General features: G+C 55.7%; 1 protein-coding gene across 2 annotated transcripts in view; it reads right to left on the bottom strand.

Moving 5' to 3' along the window:
* The window catches only part of CRAMP1 (cramped chromatin regulator homolog 1), a 37,794-nt gene that overhangs the window by 11,998 nt on the left and 6,411 nt on the right, over positions 1-19,385 (bottom strand). For both annotated transcript variants that reach the window (XM_056135220.1, XM_056135219.1), the window contains exons 3-10: positions 16,469-16,662; positions 10,541-10,694; positions 5,400-5,483; positions 3,568-3,616; positions 1,843-1,928; positions 1,627-1,750; positions 1,255-1,336; positions 8-1,012 (exon numbers count right to left, since the gene is read on the bottom strand). In XM_056135220.1, the coding sequence (XP_055991195.1) occupies positions 8-1,012; positions 1,255-1,336; positions 1,627-1,750; positions 1,843-1,928; positions 3,568-3,616; positions 5,400-5,483; positions 10,541-10,694; positions 16,469-16,662 (1,778 nt within the window). The remainder of the gene's footprint in view (positions 1-7; positions 1,013-1,254; positions 1,337-1,626; positions 1,751-1,842; positions 1,929-3,567; positions 3,617-5,399; positions 5,484-10,540; positions 10,695-16,468; positions 16,663-19,385) is intronic.

The following is a 19,385-nucleotide window of genomic DNA, read 5'->3' as shown; positions in this document are numbered from 1 at the left end:
CACTCACCGGCCTGGGGTTGACCTCAGTGGAGATGAGCTTCAGCAGGCACCGGAGCAGCCGCTGCTGGTGGCACGGGGCGGGCGCAGCGCCAGCCTCAGGGCCCCGCACAGCCAGCCAGTCGTACTCCAGCTGCAGCTTGCTCGGCTTGCCCATCATGAGGTAGACTTCAGCCAGCGTGAGGCTCTCGGCACTCTGCAGGCCCCAGCCCTCTGCGCGGAGCTGCTGGGCCAGGCCACTGCTGGGCACGTCCTTGGAGGGCTTGGTGGCAGCCTGGCCCTGAGGTGGTGAGGGGTCTGGGGGGCTTCCCTTCTCCTGAAGCTCCTCCGCAGGTGCGTCTGCCGCCTCGGGAGTGCATGCATCCGGCGGGAGCCCAAGGCGGGGCGGAGGCTCGGGCCCAGGAGGACTGTGCACAGGGGCTGGGGCTGCACTGGGGACACGCGTCTCTGGGGAGGAGCAGCGGCACTGCTCGGGGATGATGAGGTGCTGACAGGACTTCATGTAGCGGGGCAGGGGGTCCAGGAGGGAGAGCTCATCCTCCAGCTCAGGCAGCTGTCCACAGGCACAGCCAGGGCCCAGCTCCTGGGCAGCACCGTCCCCAGCCTCGGTCGCAGGGGGCTTCTCCAGGCCCGCGAGTGGCCCGTCCCCGGGGCCACACTCGGGGGAGCTCTCCCCAGAGCTCTGCGATGGGTCCGTGCAGGGAGGCGGCCGCCCCCCACCCTTACCCTCAGCACCACCCCGCGGGCACTTCACCTGGCCCCGGGCTGTGCCCTGGCCGCTCTGGATGCCCAGGATCTGGGCAGGGGGCAGCGGGTGGGCATCCTTGGCATTCTGCTTGCACCGGCTGCCCTCCTGCCAGTGCACCGTGCAGGAGGCCTTGGAGTGCACCACACGGGCCACACCGGGCAGGGGCGTCAGGGCGCAGCTCTGCCCGGGGAACAGGCGCAGCGCCTCGCTCTCCAGCACGGGCTCCGCACATGGTTCCCGCACCGGCTGCTCCTCCAGCGTCTTCCGCTGAGCACTTGTTAAGGAAACACCTGTAGTGCCCCGGCCCAGCCCGGGTGGGTCTCTTCTGGAGGCGGCACGGAGGAAGGGAGCCAGACAGGACACCTCGAAAGGAGGGCTCCAGCAAGTCACGCTGCTGCGGGGGGCCAGAAAACGGTGCATACCCCAACCAAACCCAGGGCGTGTGGAGCGCGAGGCACTCTGCCACCCCAACAGCCACAGATGTGTGTGGCCGAGAACAAAAAAGATACAACACGAGCTTCGTGGAGCGCCCATTTCTGCTTCAGAAATTCGATGAGGCTGGACACCTTCCGGTGCAGTTCCACAATCATCCTACGAGGAGGGAGATGAGGTCCACCACATGTCGGGCGAAGCTGAGGGAAGGGGTTTGAGTACCCCCCACCCCGGACCCCGAGCCAGGTTACAGGCCTCTCTGCCTGGTTTTGATGCCCAGCCCCACGAGGAGCCCCTGCAGACATGTAGGAGGCTGGCAGGGTCTAGGAGGGGAGGAGAGGGAAGGGCCCTGGGATCGCACAGCAGCGCAGTGTTTGCTCCCAGACCCCTTCATTGGAGGTGGGGGAAGGGGGAGCAGACAGTGTCCCCTAGCCCCCAGGTCAGGCTACCTGAGCCGAGGGTTCTGGGCCAAGCTCTGCACTCGGGCCCATGCGTGGTTGCTCCGGGGCTGCAGCTCGACGGGCACCCTCAGGGGCAGGCGCACAGGCTTCTGGTCCTCCTCATCACTCAAACCTGCAACGACAGGAAAGGAGCCATGCTGCTGTCAGACTGTGTTGGCGAAGGCAGGGCTGAGCCTCGGGGCAGGCCCTGCAGGTGCCGCCTACCTTCAGGGTCGCAGAGCTTCTTCAGGGCTCGGCACATGGGCGCTTTGATGCGCAGGTTCCTCCCCTTGTAGCGCACAGTGGTGGCTCTGGGAAGGTGTTGGAAAGAAGGCCTGAGTCTCCAAAGGCTGCCTCGGGTCAGCACCACCCTGCACCCAGCACTCATGGCCCGGAGTTTGCTGTGCTGTTAGCACCCCTGGTCCCTCTACTACGCTGAGAGAATGGTTCCCAGGCCTGGCGGGAAGTATGCCCTGCCCCAGGGCAGTGCTCAACACACCCTCACAGGAAGGCCAGGGCACAGCACCATCATCACACCAGTCCCACGGGCTCTCGCTCACACACAAACGTGCCAGCCCTGATGCCGGTACAACAGGTGAGAATTCGTCGCTGCTAGCACTCGCAAACCCAAGTAAAGGGGACCCAGAGCTTATTACATTTTCTCGATCTCGCCCATCTAGGAACTTTGCATGATTTTCTCAGCACTGGAGAGACCAGCCGTGACTTCCTCATCACGGAGAGGTTTATGTGGACTGCTGGCCCAGAGCGCTGCCCGTGTCGCAGTGAACCCTGGCATCTGGCCAACAAGCAGGACGGCAACTGGCCTCTGCAGGGAAACTCAACTCTTGTACTTCCGCCACAGCGGACCTTTGTGCGCTCAGTGGGCCTGATGCTGGGCCTCCAGCGATCCCTCTGCTCTGAGGGGCGAGGGGCCATGCAGAATCCTGGCTCACACCATCCAGTACCCATTAACTGGCCTAGCCCCTGGGTCCTGCATGGTCGTGGCTCTATGCCAGGTTCACCCAGCTCCTCCACGTTGTGGACTCCCCACTCAGCCTTAGGGCGCCAGCTGCCAGGCAGCCCCCAAATTCCACCCCGGCTCCCTGCAACCTGTCTCCTCATTCTCCCAGCCTGATGCCTTCGGTACCCTGTCATACAGGGAAAGCAGGGGACAGTCTCCACATCCCAGCAGAACAGGCCTCCCCCAACCTCTGGCCCATTAAGACAAGCCCCAGGCAGTACCCTGCCCTGCAACGAGCCCACAGCCCAGGACCAGCCTCGGAGGGAGACACAGGGCTGAGACGACCCCCATGCACTGTGGGGAGCAGTGCCAAAGGATCCCCAGAGGACCGCATACCACAGCACCTGAGGGCACAGGACAGGCAGACCCCCACCTGCCTTCCTGCCCTCCACACTTCCTGGGAGGTGCCAGTTTTCTCTGGTTTCTTCCCAGAGTCCGGCGCATACCAGGGTTCCCCACGAGCCTGCTCTGTGGTCAATTACAGAACCATATCCTGGCCAGTGGGATAAGACCCTGGAAGCTGATGGCTGACTGGCCCACTGGGGACCGCACCAGGGCAAGATAGTGCCCCCAGGCCGGCCACCCCCAGGCCAAGGGACAAAAACATTTGGAGGAGCAACAGGCACAAACCACCACATGGCCAAGGCCTGAAGGCCAAGATAGGAACGCCCACCCGGAAAAAGAACCACTCAGCGGTAGGCAGGATCTAGGGAACGAGGCACTGTAGCTCTGCTGCAAGGACACCCCAAGGACAGGGCAGGGTTGAGCAGGTGTCATCAGGGGAACCCTGAGTTCCTGGAAGCTGTGCGCATGAGCCACAGGAAAAAGCAGGAAGCACAGGCTGGTAGGGAAGGCTTCCAAGAGGACGGAGGAGGGAGGAGGAGGGAGAGGAGGGGGAGGCACCGGGTAGTGCCGCCCACCCCACTTACCCAGCCTGGATGAGTTCATTCAGCTTCGATGCGTTTTTGTCGTCCATACCTTGAAGGGAAACAGACCCGGCTGCAATAAAGCGTGAACCCAGCAAAGACCCACCTGGAGTGGCTTCCATGGAGAGCCGGGTCCCTCATGGAACGGCCAGAGCCTGAGAGCTGACCTATGGAAGCGAGGCCGTTCCTCCAACGCACAGCCTGTGGAGGGGGCAGCCACTGCCGCCTGTCCCTGACCCACCGCTCCGCGCCACAAGTTGCCCTGCCCCCAGACCTGCACGCTGGCCCACACCCCCGAAGACCAGGATCTGAAGTGTGCGAGGCAGCAAGGACAGCTCATGTGGGAGGCAGCTTTGGGGGCACTGGGGAACTTGCCAGCTACTTCCTCACTAGGACCCAGGCGAAAGCATGTCTCACACAGCCAATCCGAGAACCAGGAGAGGCAACCAAGCAGAGGCAAACAAGGCACCCCGAGGAGGGCTGGCCTGGCCCGGCGCTCACTCCACAGCAAGAACAGGACTCGCCCTGTGTCAGCTCTCCCAGGAAGGAGCGCCCAGGGCTCCAAGGCAGGCAACGAGCCCCAGGCTGCACGGGTTACTAGGCAAGGCCACTGCGCCGGGCAGCAGCCACACTCCACTGCCTCCAGCAGATGTGCAAAGGGAAAAGCGCCCACGGGCTGAGTCTGGCAGGCTGCTCAGGCCTCTGTGGGCAGAGCATGGAGCCTGCCTGGAAAACGGAGCAGACACTGGAGCAGGATTCGGGTTGGGGGTGCAGTACCATGTGGCACTCACCGCCATCACAGGTGCTTGCTTCCAGCTGCTGCTAGTTCCCTGACCTCCCCCCTCCCCTTCAGAAGAGCAAAGCACTCGGCCTGCTCCTCCCAACCCAACAGTGCCTAGAGGCTGCTGTGCAGAACTTGTCTGCCAGCTGCTCCCCAGGCCCGCTTGGTGGGCGGGCCTTGCAGACTACGGAGCTCAAAGGGTACACATGTGTCCAGGCCTGTACACGCAGGGGGTGTGCCGGGCCAGGCAGGTGCGTGTCACCCCTGGCAGGACCTGCAGCAGCCAAGTGGTGCTCCAGCCCATGTGCAGGGCCCCTTAGCCCGTGAAGGAAGCCAGAGCAGACAAGGCCCAGGCAGGACCTCACATGAGGTGACCAGGAGCAAGCCTGGGTCCACAGTCCTCTATGGCACTCAGCACAGACCTTTCCAGGGTGCAGAAAAGACACCCTGACTACAGGGGCGCAGGCGTGTCTGAGAGGCCGGCTGCTGCCCCCCAGGCTGTCAGGTGACCACAGATGGCAGCCGCCAGAGAACATCAACAGGCTGTGGGGCACTTAGGACTCCTGACTCCTCCATGCTTGGGCGACTGGGTGACTGCTTACCCGCTCACGGGCTTGGGAGGTGCCAATGCAGCAGCCCCAAGAAGTTCAGGGCAGGAGCGTGGGCTGCGGCCAGGAGAGGTGGGGGTGGGGGGGGGTTTGAGCACAGGCCCAAGAGAACCCCTCTAACACGGTAGCAAGGGGCCGACAGAGCTAAGCAGAGGCGTGGCTGGGGATCCGAGCGCACAGCTGAGAAACCAGCATGCTGGCAGGAGCCCACCAGTGCCTAGAGCCTCACACACCGACTGCAGCTGGGCCACGCCAGCCCGCAGCCTGCTTCCGGTCATCAAGGGGCCAGGAAAGGCAGGAGGAGACAGGATGCATGTCACAGCCGCATCAGACCAAAGGGGAGGTGACCGGCGCCATGCTCCTCCTGCACTGGCCGGGCCTGCCACAGCACAGTTGCAAAACACAGACCCAGGGCCGGGCTGCATCCAGGGCCCTGCCATACTCACAGCCCCCGATCTTCTTGCGCAGCTCGCCGTAGCAGATGAGCCCGTATAGCTCCTGGGATGACCTCTTGAGCCCGCGGGAGAACACTGGAGGGAGGAGAGCAGTGTCATGGCGCCGCTTCCTGCGGTCAAGGGGACAGCCACACACTGGGCTCCATGGAGGAGGAGAGCAGTGTCATGGGCACTGCTTCCCCGCGGTCAAGAGTCAGGGATGGAACAAGGGGCCCGCGGCGAGGACTCCAGCCCAAACCACAGAGAGGTGGCCTGGGGATGGACGGGGACAGCCACACATTGGACTGCATGGAGGCGTGGAGGAGGTATGCCTGCGCTCAAGCTCCCATCCTGTTCCACCACAGGGCACCTGGACGGGCCAGAAAGAACAGCATGGTGCCCAGGCTAGCCACAGAGTCCTTTACTGGAAGAAACCCCAAAGAATACAGCAAGTGCCCCCGTCTGCCTTGCAGTCAGAAGGTCACCCCACTGGGACGCACTGAGCAGAGCAGGCCAGGGTGCGCAAGAGGCTCCTTGGGGACGAGTGGGCCTGGACGTGCCCTGTGCCCGGTCCCTTTTCAGGGTGAGGGAAAAGTCTCGCGTGCCTGGAACACTGGGTGGAATGAAGCAGGCTGGACGCCAAGCCCAGCTAAGGGCCCATGGACGTCTCCCAGCACCTCACAGTGCAGTGACACAGAACACCCATTCCGCCATTCCCATGCCAGTCAGCACTTGCTCAAGGCCTCAGCTGTGTGGCTGCAAGGCTGAGAAAGAGGGTGCAACCGGCGCTGGGCCCTGGTGAGGGAAGAAGCTACAAGCACCAGGCGTGTCTGGGCCACAGACCCTCGCGCTGAACATACAGATGATACGTTGCTTGGGCACAGAAAGGAATGGGGAGGCCAGAGACCGCTGAGTGCAGGCCTGGGTGCTGCACCGGGCATCACGTGGTCCCGGCAATGCCCAGAGGAAGTTCCAAAAAGAAGCCCAACAAGGGCATGGAGATTCAAATCATAGGCCTGCTGAGCAAGAGCCAGTCCCAATGCCCACCACCAGGAGAGTGCAGGGTTCTCCCTGGGCAGCCAAACAGTGGGGGGGAGGGGGGCCGGAAGCAGGCCTGGCTGCATGGCCTCAAGGGTGGAACCGTAGACCAGAGAAAGCAGGGACCTCCAGGAGCCCACTAGGACAGAGCCAGGTGGGTCAGGTAGGGGCAGGGAGCAAAGAGAAAAAAGGTCGTATGGAAGGACAGCACCTGTGGGGTGGGAGCCTCAGGATCAGGACACCGCCCTGTTGTGGCCCATGTGTGTGCCACATGAGCCACATCCCAAGGGACAAAGAGCCACGGTCATGGGGAAGGAGATGGAAAATTCTGAACAAGTCACATGTTCAGTGTGGGGGGAAAACTAGGTCAGCAGACAGGTGCTGGGCAGAGTAGAGGGACTAGACACTAACCCAAAGAAACACCAGGACAGGCTGGATCTCCCCGACACTTCTGCCAACCCCCTCCCCCCCCCCACCGCCGCTGCAGCTCAGCAGTGGTTTTGTCCCAGAAGAGCCTCTGGACGCAAGCACAGGGACCGCAGGGCCTGCTCACACAGACTGAGAAAGGACCAGACAGTCACTAGGAACCTCAGGCACCATCCCTGTCTCTGCACCGAGGGAGGTGGCCCTGCCAGAACAGTCAGCCTCGGACACCGCAGGCCAGATCAGCATACAGGGGGCTGGGCTGACACCACAAGCCGAAGCCGGCAGGCAAGGGGAGAAGGAGGGTGCCCAAGCGCACACACAGTGGGCGTCAGATCCCAGCTGAAACTGGGATGCTGCGAGCCACAGGGGCTCCTGCGTTGGCCAGTGGCAGTTTTGGCTACAGAAAAGCACCCTAAGCATCAGGGCCGGAGTGGGAGAATGTCACACCGCCTCACCAGGACATCAGCCTGCCAGAAGGTCCACCAGGAAACAGCTTTACGTGGCGACAGGAAGCGCGCAAGAGAAATGACAGGCTCCACCGCACCCCCACTAAGCAAAACACTCTTCCCCAGCGCACCCAAACAGTCTCCAGGAGAGATCACGTGTGGGTACATAAAACAAGGATCAGCCAGGTCCTGGAGACCGAACTCTGTCAAGCAGCGTTTCAGATCACAATGGCACAAAACTAAAAATCAACCATTAAAATAGCTGGGGTAAAAAAAACCCTCAAATACAGACATTAAACAACAGTCTGCTGAAGACCTATTTAAACAGTGAGGAAATCAAAGAAACAAACTCTCGAAAACAAATGAGAATAAAGCCCTAAGCCACCAAGATGTTTAACCCACTGGTGTTCATATGGACCGACGCAAAAGCACCCTGAAAGGTCACAGCTACATCAGGAAAAAGAAAAGGTTCAAAAGAGAATCTCATCTTCTACAGAAAGGAACTAGAAAAAGAACAAATGAAATCAGAAGTCACTGAAAGGAAGAAAATAACAAACACAAGAGTACAATGATAGGAAACAAACAAGACAATACAATGCAAATGATCAATGAAACCAAGAGCTGATGCTTTATAGGAAAAGATAAAATTGACAAACTCTTAGCTATACTCAAGAAGAAAATGAAAGAAAATCCTAATAAGCAAAATCAGAAGTGAAGGGAAGTTAGAAACAAATTCTTAGAATCACTCAACCTTCTAAGTCAGGATCATAAGTAACATAAAGGTCGTGGCAATGGTATAGTGGGTAGGGTGCTTGCCCAGCATGCAGGCAACATGGGTTTGAGCCCCAGCACTGCATAACTGAGTAAGGATCCCTGAGTCAGGAGTAATCCCTGAGCACAGCTGTGTGTGGCCCAAAAACAAAAACAGAAAACCGAGCAGACCAATTATAAGCAAAGAAATTAGAATAGTAATCAAAAGTCTCCCAAAGGCTGATGGTTTTACTAGTCAGTTCTATCAAAGCATCAAAAATAACATCTTAGGAGGAGCCAGATAGAGTACAGCGGGCAGGGAGCTTGCTTCGCACGCAGTCAACTGGGGTTCATTCCCCATCATCCCGAATAGTCTCCCTGAGCAACACCAGGGATCCCTGAGCACAGAGACAGAAATAAACCCTGAACACCATCTGGTCTGGACCAGAAACAAAAACAAAACAAACAAAAACCAAACTGGACATCTTACCTATCCTTCTCAAGCTCTTCCAGAACAAAGATACAAAAATTCTTCCATTTTCAATAGGTCAACATTACCCTGATGCCAAAAGCAGAGAAAGCACAAAACAAGGAAACATACAGACCAACTTTTCAGATGAAAATAGATGCAAAGATCCTTACCAAAATCTTAGTGAATCTTATTAACACAACACTGAACGGCTCGAACACCGTGACTGGGAGCCTGGAGAAAGGAGGCAGCGGCACAGTCTTGCCACATAGCCGTCCATGAAGCGATTCCCAGCACCACAAGGCACCCCATCACCAGGGAGACCCCACACCACTGCTGGGTGTGGCTCCAAAAAACAATTCCCTCTCCAAAAACACAAAACTAAAAACCATGAATGCTGGATTAATTTCAAGGAAGCCAGGGCGGCTCCAGACCCCAACCAGCATCAGTGCCTATACTGACAGATCAGTGAGCGATGAATCACCATCATATTCCCGGGCCCTGGAGCCCGAGCATCGCCAGGTATGGCCCAAAAACTGGAAAAAGAAAATGGGCCATTTGGGAGAAGGAAGTCAGGCTGCTCTGTCTTATGCCTCACCAACTGTGGTTTGATCCCCAGCACCACATATGGTCCCCTAAACACCGAGCCAGGAATAACTTCTGAGCACTGCCGGAAGTGCTCCAAACCCACACCTACCCAAATGTTTTTAGGAAAAGGATACTATATGTCAAGTAGGAATACATAAGGCAAAATGAAAGGAATTTCAAGAAGACAGTCTTCTGTGAGAGGAACTATCAATAAAGCAAAAGACATTCTGCTGAATGGGAGAAAATGAGTCACACCCCAAATGAATACGCATTCCCCAAACATTGGGCAAACAGCTGATAGATACCCAAGATAAAGGACTCACAAAGCTGAGAAGGAACTCCAGAAGAGGAACAGAAAGATGGTAGACTGGGTAGGGCACTTGCCTTATCAGCAACTGACCTGGGTTCAGTTCTCAGCACCCCATATAGTCCCCTGAGGCCACGACGAGTGAGATTCCTGATCACAGAGCCAGGATGTAAGCCCTGAGCACTGCAGGGTGTGGACCAAATACAAACAAACAAAAGCTGGGGTGAGGGGGGTTAAACAGACATTTCTCCAAAGAAGCCAAAAGACACATGAAAAGAATTGCTCACCACCACTGATTACCAGACGATTGCAAATTAACAAGAGCAATCACATCACATCTGAGAGTGACCTGGATCCAATCGGCCAGAAAAAGTGGCCACCATTGGAGATGAAGAGAACCACTGCTCATTGCTAGAGGGAAATGTAAACAGAAAACAGTGCAGGAGTCCTCAAAATAGTAAAAACAGTCCAACACACAACCAGATCCAATTCTAGCCTAGAACACACACTCCGCTGAAGAGGCCGACACACCATGGTCCCTACATTGCTGCTATTCACAATGGCCAAGTTCTGGAAACACCCACATGCCCCACAACCAGGGAAGAGACTCAGCCCTGAAGAGGAAGGTTCATCCTCTGTCTGCCTCTGTGTGTGTGTGTGTGTGTGTGTGTGTGTGTGTCTTGGGGAGCTGGGCATGGAGGGTCATGCTCAGTGAAGTATATCAGGGAGACAATTTCCAGATGATTTCATCCATAGGTGAGATATGTATGAAAAAGCAAAGCCAGTAAACAAAGTCCAACAAAAAACAAACCTTGGCCTCTCACCACAGAACAAGTGACCACGGGGGGCAGGGAAGAAGGTTGAAAGGGGATTGAACCTCTAAACATAAAAATTTAATCTTCGGAACCAAGAAATGGTTTCATGTTTAGAAGCAGGACTTGCACCTGGCAAGGATGTGTCTTTTGTCTTAGGACGCTGCCCGTCTGGATTCCAACCGGGAACATGGGTAGGGACGGTCAGCCCTGCAGCCCGAGCTTGGATGTGCATGGCCCTTCTCTCTGAGGTGCGCCTGGGAGCAAGAGGCCTCACTCCCACAGCCAGGGCTGAGCTGCGGTGCTCACAAACTCACCGTTGTCAAAGTCGATGTACTTGGTGATTTTGTGCCACGTGCGGTAGTAGAAATGGCGGACTTGCTCCTTGTTCTTCACCATGCTGGCAGGCTTGCCTTTCTTCTTGTACTTCAGAGCAATGTTGTTCCGAATGGCTTCAAAGTCCTTCCCATGCTAGAAGAGGAAGCCACATTACCAGGCCAGCGGGCAGTACCAGGCGGCCTCTGCCTGCACCAACCTCCAGAGAAGGGCACCTGGGGCCCTTCCACACCTCTACCGAGTCTCTACTTCCAGAATAACAGAAGCAGCAGCTCGGAAGCAGCAGCTCTGGCAGCCCGCAGACAAGCGGCTGCATCCACACGATCCTGAAGCCAGGAGGCAGACCCAGGGAGGAAGGCGCCGGCACCCAGTACTCGTGTCCACAGGAGTTGGGCCTCCTGAGCCCAGCACCCGGAAAGGCTGCAGAGCCGTGTCCGAGAGTCAGGGCACTCTCCAAGGCAGGCAAGGTGTGTGCAGCAAGGAAACCAATCAAGAGGCTGCCATGGCCAAAAGAAAACAGGCCAGGAATGGACTGTGGCCACAGAAGACACCTCAGCTCCCTGAGCCCACAGGACACACGCTGGCCAGCCGAAGGGTGGGAGGAGAGCTTTTCCCAGCACAGCGCTCCCATGTGTGTGTTGGGGAGTGGGGGGTGGGGGAGTCATCATGCTAAGTATGTCAGGGAGATAATTTCCAGATGATTTCGTTCATAGGTCAGATATGTATATATATTAAAAAAAAAAAAAACAAAGCCAGGGAACAATGTCCAACAAAAACCAACCCTTGGCCTCTTACCACAGAACAAGTTACCATGGTGGACAAGGAAGAGGACCAGTGTGGAGATGAGAGATCCTTACTGGGAACCAGGACACCAAGCACACCCACTCCAGGAGGGCATCACCAGAGGACCTGGGCACCAACGCCCAATGCCGAAGCCCTTGCAGGAAACCTCAGCTAAGGCACAATCAGGGCTGAAAATAAGGGCCAGCAGGCCTTTGCCCATACGACCTGAGAACTGCCAAGCAAACTCACAAATCAGGACCTGAACTTGAGGCAGCAGAGGGTGGGCTTGTGCAGTTTATGACGTTCCTGCTGTTTTTCCCAGGTCTGAAATGGCTTCAAAATGGAAGTTAAAAAAAGATAAACTCAGGGTAAGGACGTGGTTCAGCATGCCAGCACTTGCCTTACAGAAACAAACCAGAGTTCACGAACGTCAGCCTGCTTCCTCTCCACGGCCCACATCTCCCTGGGCTCACTGCGTCATGACAACCCATGCAGGCAGGCGGCTCCCCGCGGTTACCTCACTGTGCACCTGCCCCTCTGTCCGACAGCCCCCCAGGAGTTCCTTACTAGGGGAGGGTTTCTCTCCCTGTCAGAAACGGTGGAACAACGTTTCACAAAAGCTCTAAGAATGCACACCATGTGGGACACACAGCACCACAGGGGAAAGTACCAGGTGAGCAACAGGTTAGCCAGTATCACTAATCACAGGTTACAGGCAACTTCCAAACCCTTCCTTGGTGAAATACCAGAACAGGAAGGGAATGAACTTTCCCTAAAGAAAGGGGAGAGCAGGTCCTGAGGAAGGCACTCCTATTTTCAATCCACCGCAAGAGTTCTTCTTGAACAAAATTTACTTAGACGTGAGGGGCTGGCCAGATTGATAGTACAATGGGCGGGCTGTTTGCTTTGTATGCATCTGACTGGGGTTCCTTTCCAGCATCCCATATGGTCCCGGAGCCTGCCAGAAGTGATCCCTGAGCACCACTGGGTGTGGCCCCAAAATGAAAAAGAAAAAAAGAAAAAGACGTGAAGAGAGATTGAGAATGTGTGTTCAAGAGAGAACACAGGCTTTTCCAGAGTGGAGAAAAGCAAAACAGAGACAGAGAGCAATGTCCCCAGGAGAACACAGCTTGAGGGCAAACCTCACAGCACTTCTGCCTGGGTATCACTCAGAGCAGGAAGTGGTCCAGCAGAATTTAGCACCAGTGGCTGATCCTGGGCACATTCCAGGATTCCAGCATCTTTAAAGGCACACATGGCGGCACAAGCGCCATGGAGACAGCCCCCTTTTACCTTCTCAGACTGTTGGCAGGAAGAACACCCCATTGGATGATGTCCTCCCAGAAACAAATCTGAGAGCAACTTGGGGATCTCCTTCAACCCAGAGGGCGATGACAGAGTTCTGGTGCCCTGCCTACCCTCGGGGTCTCATGTCAGGTTCTAAATGCCAAAGGGCCTTCCTTTCCGTGCCTGCTGTGCCTGGTTCAGCTGGACTCTCCTATGATCCCACCTGGACAGTCTGCAGTGTGGCCCACATACAAAACCACCCATAGTACTGCTCCCTGCAGCCAAGGGACGACCACACAAGAATGCTGAGCAATGGGGGTATGGTGCCACCAGCAGGTCAATCTGTACCTGTGAGGCGAGAACATCAGCTGCCTGATGGCGCCTTCAGACTTCCAGATACCCCAAAATTGCTGCTGTGCCTTTGGCCAGACCCCAAAAACTTGGAGCAAAGTTTACCAAGAAAGTAAGCGGCCAGAAGTTAGGTATGTGGGAAACACACCCACAAACCACCTCTGGCTCAGCTATATAATTGGAGGCATGGCCTCTCTGCTTCCTGATTGAACTGCTTAATGGCCATGATCCCAGAGACTTAGAAACAAATCTCGAAACCCAGCGGTTTTTGGCAGAAATGCATCCAGTCTCTGTAGTAGGTTACCGGCGCCGGGCCAACCCAGGTGGGAATAGGTTTTGTGCCTTGGCCTGTTACCTCTGGCGGCCTAGTGGCCGCCATCCTCCAGAGGCCACTGGACAGTCAGGTTTGGGACCGCAGTAACGAGACACGCAGGGCCTCACCGGATGAGGGTGGAGCCAGTCCTGTCCTCCCCACCCAAACGAGACCCCAAGTCATCCCCCACGAACAGCCTCTCTGGCTCCTGATCAAGCTGCTTAACAGCCATGATCCCAGAGACTCAGAAACAAATCTCAAAACCCAGTGGCTTTTGGCAGAAATGTTTCCGGACCCCGCAGTAGGTTACTGTCGCCGGGCCACCCCAGGGGGGAAAGGGTGCTGTCCCTCCACCTGCTCCCCTTTGGTGGCTCGGTGGCCATCATCCTCCAGAGGCCATTGGACAGTCAGGCTTGAGCCCGCAGTGACGAGACATGTTGGGCCTCACGGGATGAGGGTGGAGCCGGTCCTGTCCTCCCCACCCCAACGAGACCCCAAGTCATCGCCCACGAACGGCCTGGCTCCTGATCTAGCTGCTTAATGGCCATGATCCCAGAGACTCAGAAACAAATCTCGAAACCCAGCGGCTTTTGGCAGAAATGTTTCCGGACCCCACAGTAGGTTACTGTCGCCAGGCCACCCCAGGGGGAAAGAGTGTTGTCCCTCCGCCTGCATCCCCCTGGCGGCTCGGTGGCCGTCATCCTCCAGAGGCCATTGGACAATCAGGTTTGGGCCCGCAGTGACAAGACACACAGGGTCTCACGGGATGGGGGTGGAGCCGGTCCTGTCCTCCCCACCCCAACGAGACCCCAAGTCATCGTCCACGAATGGCCTTTCTGGCTCCTGATCAAGCTGCTTAACGGCCATGATCCCAGAGACTCAGGAGCAAATCTTGGAACCCAGCAGGTTTTAGCAGAAATCCCTCCAGATTTAAGTATTAAAATTTTGAAATTCCAAAATCGCGTGGCCACTACTGCAGCCACGCGAAATCATATGTCACTCATAACCAGCAATGAAAAAAAATTGTCTATTGTTGCCTTTTCAGCAGATCTGCGTGTTGGGGTAAAATCTCAAATAATAATGGTGGGTCTGGTGTCAAAATGTTGAATGTGATCAAAGTAGAGAGAGAGTAATGTGGAAATCATCTGCCCCACAGGTAGGGGGAGGGTGTGGGATGGGAGTATACTGGGGTTGTTGGGGGTGGAGAAGTGAGCACTGGTGACGGTACGGGTGTTTCATTGTATGACCAAGACTTAGACCCAAGAGCTTTGTAACTGCTCTCACGGTGATTCAATAAATAAAATTATAAAAAATGAAAAAAAAAAGTGGAGTTTATGCACAATTCAATCAGCTAGTAAGTAAAGTAAAGTAAAGGCCCTCCCGTTGATCGTCGATTTGCTCGAGCGGGCCCAGTAACGTCTCCATTGGAGACTTTGTTGTTACTGTGTCTGGCATATCGAATACTCTCGGTAGCTTGCCGGGCTCTCCGAGAGGGGCGGAGGAATCGAACTCGGGTCGGCCATGTTGGCCGCGTGTAAGGCGAACGCCCTACCCGCTGTGCTATCGCTCCAATCAGCTAGTAAGTGGCTGAATAAACAGCAGTACTCCTACATTTAAAAAAAATGCTAGGCAGAGCACGGGATGGCTGGAGGGCCAACAGTGAGACATTGCGCCTGCTCGTGTCCACGTCCAAGTCAGCAGAGAAGGCGCTAAGAGCCGCTGGCTGAGTGCAGGCTTTGCATGCAGGAGGCGAGCCTGGCTAGATCCTTAGCATGTGTTTCTGAGCACCATGAGAAACAACCCCTGAGCAGCACCTGAGCACTACATGGCCAAAAACACCTCTCAAAATTAACTGAACCTGGGGGCTGGAGAGAGCACAGCGGGGAGGGTACTTGCCCTGCACATGGCTGACCCAGGTTCCGACCCTGGCAACCACTATGGTCCCCAGACCTTCCAGGAGTGACTCCTGAGCACAGAGCCAGGAATGGCCCCAAAACAACTGAACCCAGGTATCCAAGTCTATAAAACCTGTGTTCTAATAAAGATTTAAAAAAAAATGGAGCAAGGGGCCAGAGTGACAGTACAGCAGGGAGGGCATCTGCTTTGCATGCAGCTGACCCGGGTTGATCCGTGGCACCTCAAATAGTCCCCCAAGTCCACCAGGAGTGATTCCTGACTTCAGAGCCAGGAGTAACCTCTGAGCATTGCTAGGTGTAGTCCAAAAACCCAAACCTAAACCAACAACAACAACAAAACGAGAAAGCAAGCAGGCAGTCTGGTTTGTCTAAATCTGGAGGAGACAGTCTGGTGGTATCTGAAATGCAAAACGGAGACGGCTAGGTAGCAGTGGAGGAGAGGCGGCCTAGAGGTAACATGGGTACAGTGCAGGAGGGGCTGGGGTGCTGTGGGAGGAGGGTGAAGGCGCAGTGACTTTGTTCCTCTAAATCTGTCCAACATAACTTTCCTAAACCATAAAATATTTTAAAACTTAAAAAAAGGAAGAACTAGGAAGTACCATGACAAATTCAGCCCTCGTGTTAAGAATTCACTAGATTCACGCTGATGACAAATATTTACCAGCAACTGACACACAGTGGACATGGCTGGCAAGGGGCCAAGCACGCTGGGCTATGAAACAGAGGACTCATTTTTTCTAGAACTTTCCATTCCAAGATCAGCTGGGGCATCTCAGGGTGGACTGGGCCCCAGGGGACGCTGAAGCAGACTACACTGCACAGAGGCAGGTGGGGAGAGCACAGTTTTTGACTGTTGTGAGGGCCATAGTGCTGATACTCGTGGTCTTCAGGGAAAATCTTGTGATGCTGAAGACAGAACACAGGGCCTCTGGACATAATCAAGACATGCCAAGTATGTGCTCCAACCCTAGAATCTCTCTTTTTTTTTTTTGGCTTTTTGGGTCACACCTGGCAATGCTCCTGGCTCTGCACTCAGGAATTACTCCTGGCGGTGCTCTGAGGACCATGAGATGCTGGGGATGGAAACCGGGTCGGCCATGTGCCTGCTGTACTATCACTCCAGCCCCTTAGAATCTTCTTTGAAGAGCTCCTGGCTGCCAGGACATGGGCATGTGCTCTGCAGGACAGGAGGGTCTGGGCCTGCAGCACTTGATGACAAGCTCTGACAGCGACAGCTGCCTTCTGCGCAGGACACTCACCTCGTACAATCCCTCGAAGAAGGTGTTCTTGTCTTCCGTGCTCCACGACTCCCACTGCCGCCGGACCTTCTTGCCTTCTTCCTTCTCACCACCTGATGACCCTAAGTTTCTTGAGGAGGAGCGCGAGCCCCCTGCAGGGCCAGTGGGGGCACCCCCACAACCATTTCCAGATGCTGATCCGCCACCATCAGTGCCTTCGAGAAAGAAGAGGTGATGTGTCCCAAGCTAGAGAAGCCGCGTCACACACAATGGCCCACTCCAGCCCCCAGGCCACTGTATGTATCTCTCCAACATTTCAGAGCCAGGGAAAGGGGTAAGAGGACGGGCATGCTGATGTCCTGCTGGCGGCACAGCTCCATCCCTGGAAAGTGAGCCCACGTCACCTTTCAGAGCCTAACATTTCACACGCCAAGTGTGCTCACAGAATGGAGACTTTAGGGTAGGGACCACTCAGTACTAAAGATCCCTTTTAAAGGCAAATGAAGCCCGAGCAAGGGATCACGGGGAAGGAACTGGCCTTGGTTCACGATCCCATTTCCTGGCACTACAAAGGGAGCCTGAACATCACCAGGAGCAATTTCCAAGGACAGAACCAGGAGAAGCCCTGAGCACGGCAACCCCTCCCCCCATTTAAAATCAAAACCAGGGGCTGGAGAGAGAGCACAGCGGGGAGCGCATTTGCCTTGCATGCGGCCGAGCCAGGTTCGATTCCCAGCATCCCATATGGTCCCCTGAGCACCGGCAGGAGTAACTCCTAAGTGCAGAGCCAGGAGTAACCCCTGTGCATCGCCAGGTGTGACCCAAAGAGCCAAAAAAAAAAAAAAACCACCCAAAAAAAGCTTTGGAAGGAGGAAGAGAGACAGTACAGAAGCTAAGGCACTTTCCCTGCTCACAGCCAACCCTGCTTTGATCGCCAGCACTGCACATGGTCTCCTGAGCACACTACCAGTAGTGATCTCTGAGTACAGAGCCAAGAGTAAACCCAGAGTACAATCTGATGTAGCCCCAAAACAAAACCAAATGGGGCGGAGAACAGACAGACAGCAGAGACAGGAAAGCACTTGCCTGTAGACGGCCCAAACCGGTTGATTCCTGGTACCACAGTCCCCTTGGGGCTGGAGTGATAGCACAGCGGTAGGGCGTTTGCCTTGCACGCAGCCAACATGGCCGACCCAAGTTCGATTCCTCTGCCCCTCTCGGAGAGCCCGGCAAGCTACCAAGAGTATCTCGCCCGCACGGCAGAGCCTGGCAAGCTCCCTGTGACGTATTCGATATGCCAAACACAGTAACAACAAAATCTCCAATGGAGACGTTACTGGGCCCGCTCGAGCAAATCAACGAACAACAGGAGGACAGTGACAGTCCCCTTAGCATCACCCAAGATCACTCCTAAGCACAGAGTCAGGAATAGCCCAAGCACTAACGAAAATGGCCACAAACCCTCCACTCCCAAAGAAAAAAGAAATAGAAGAATCCCTAAACAATCTTTAAAACTCCGTACCTGCCCCAACCCCAACTGCCAGAAATTTCAACAGTGGGACCATCAGTCGGGTACCCCTGGCATATGTGGCAGCACTGGGACCTAAACTCAATTTGAAGCTGATTTTCCAGGTTATCTCTGTAAACCACTGAACACCCTTCTGGGTTCCCTACACGTTTTAGGGGGGTGCTGGGGAATCCACGATCTCTCAGATATGGCATACGCTCCACCACGAACTCCCTCTTTGGCCTTACTCGAGGATCACCTTGTTTCAGGGCCATGTGTCCGCAGAGCCCAGGATCTAGATCACCTGGCACAAGTGCTCATAAAGCATCAGATCCTGGAGCCGGAGCAACAGTACAGGAGCCAGCGCACTTGCCTTGCATGTAGCCAACCCAGGTTTGATCCCCGGCACACAGGTCCCCGCCAGAAGTGATCCTTAAGCACTGTTGGGTTGGGCCCAATAACCAAGAGAGAAGCACAGCACCTACTGTCGAGATGAGTTCTAGAAAACGTGTGGAGAGTCATCACGAGGAAGCCCAGGGCCTGCTGAGACACGGCCCAGGGTAACAGCCATAAAGGCAAGTTCAAAGTTCCACATAAATGCTCTGACCTGCCCCGGCTTCCCACCCAGCCAGCTCCTTCCTCTCCGGAACAGGAACTCCCGGCCTATCTCTGTAGTAACTCGTTTCGCAGCTCACAGAACTGGCAAGGAGCTGCTCAAGTCTGGACGCACAAACCAAGAACTTCGGGAACAAAGCACCAAACGCACCCCAACAAGCGGACCTTCAACTTTCCCACAAGCTCCGCTTTGCACCCAGACAGACACGGGCCTGGCTGTGTTGTCCTGCTCGTCCACAGGCTCAGCTTCTGAGAGGGGACGAAGCCCAGAATGCCCACAGAAGAGCACAAGAAACAAAAGAAATAAAGTAAAAGGCAAGGGGCTAGGGAAGCGTAATAGCATAAGTCACACACGCAAGTGCAAGGACCTGAGGTCAGTCTGTGCTGCTACCAGCCAACAGTAACAGGCACAAGGTTCTGAGTTCGATCCCTGGCACTGCATGGGCACCCCCAAGTGGGTTGTGGCCCTGGCCCAAAGAGCTGCTGTGCCAGCTACTCCCAAAGCCCAAGTCACCACAATGATGACAGAAGTCGCTCACAATGCCTGAAGGAGAGCCCACCAGCCTCAGTCCTCCCTCCATTCCTGCCTCGCACTGCCCCTGCACAGAGGAAGGGGACCTAGGCAGGTTCTCTCTAGATGGAAGCCAAGGAAAGCCAGGTCTGCCCGAGAGGATTCCCATAGCACGTTCTGGGGATCACGAGTCACGGACCTGAGAGACAGAGAGGCATGGGGGAAAACTGGGACCTGCCACAGTGGTCTCCTCTACAAGGAAGGGCAGCCACCCCCCTGCACAAGACCTCAGGCCCTGCTAACCT

The sequence above is a fragment of the Sorex fumeus genome, unplaced genomic scaffold (genome assembly GCF_029834395.1).
Source record: "Sorex fumeus unplaced genomic scaffold, SorFum_2.1 ptg000110l, whole genome shotgun sequence".
Classification (NCBI taxonomy): domain Eukaryota; kingdom Metazoa; phylum Chordata; class Mammalia; order Eulipotyphla; family Soricidae; genus Sorex; species Sorex fumeus.
This window is presented reverse-complemented; position numbering and strand designations above follow the sequence as displayed.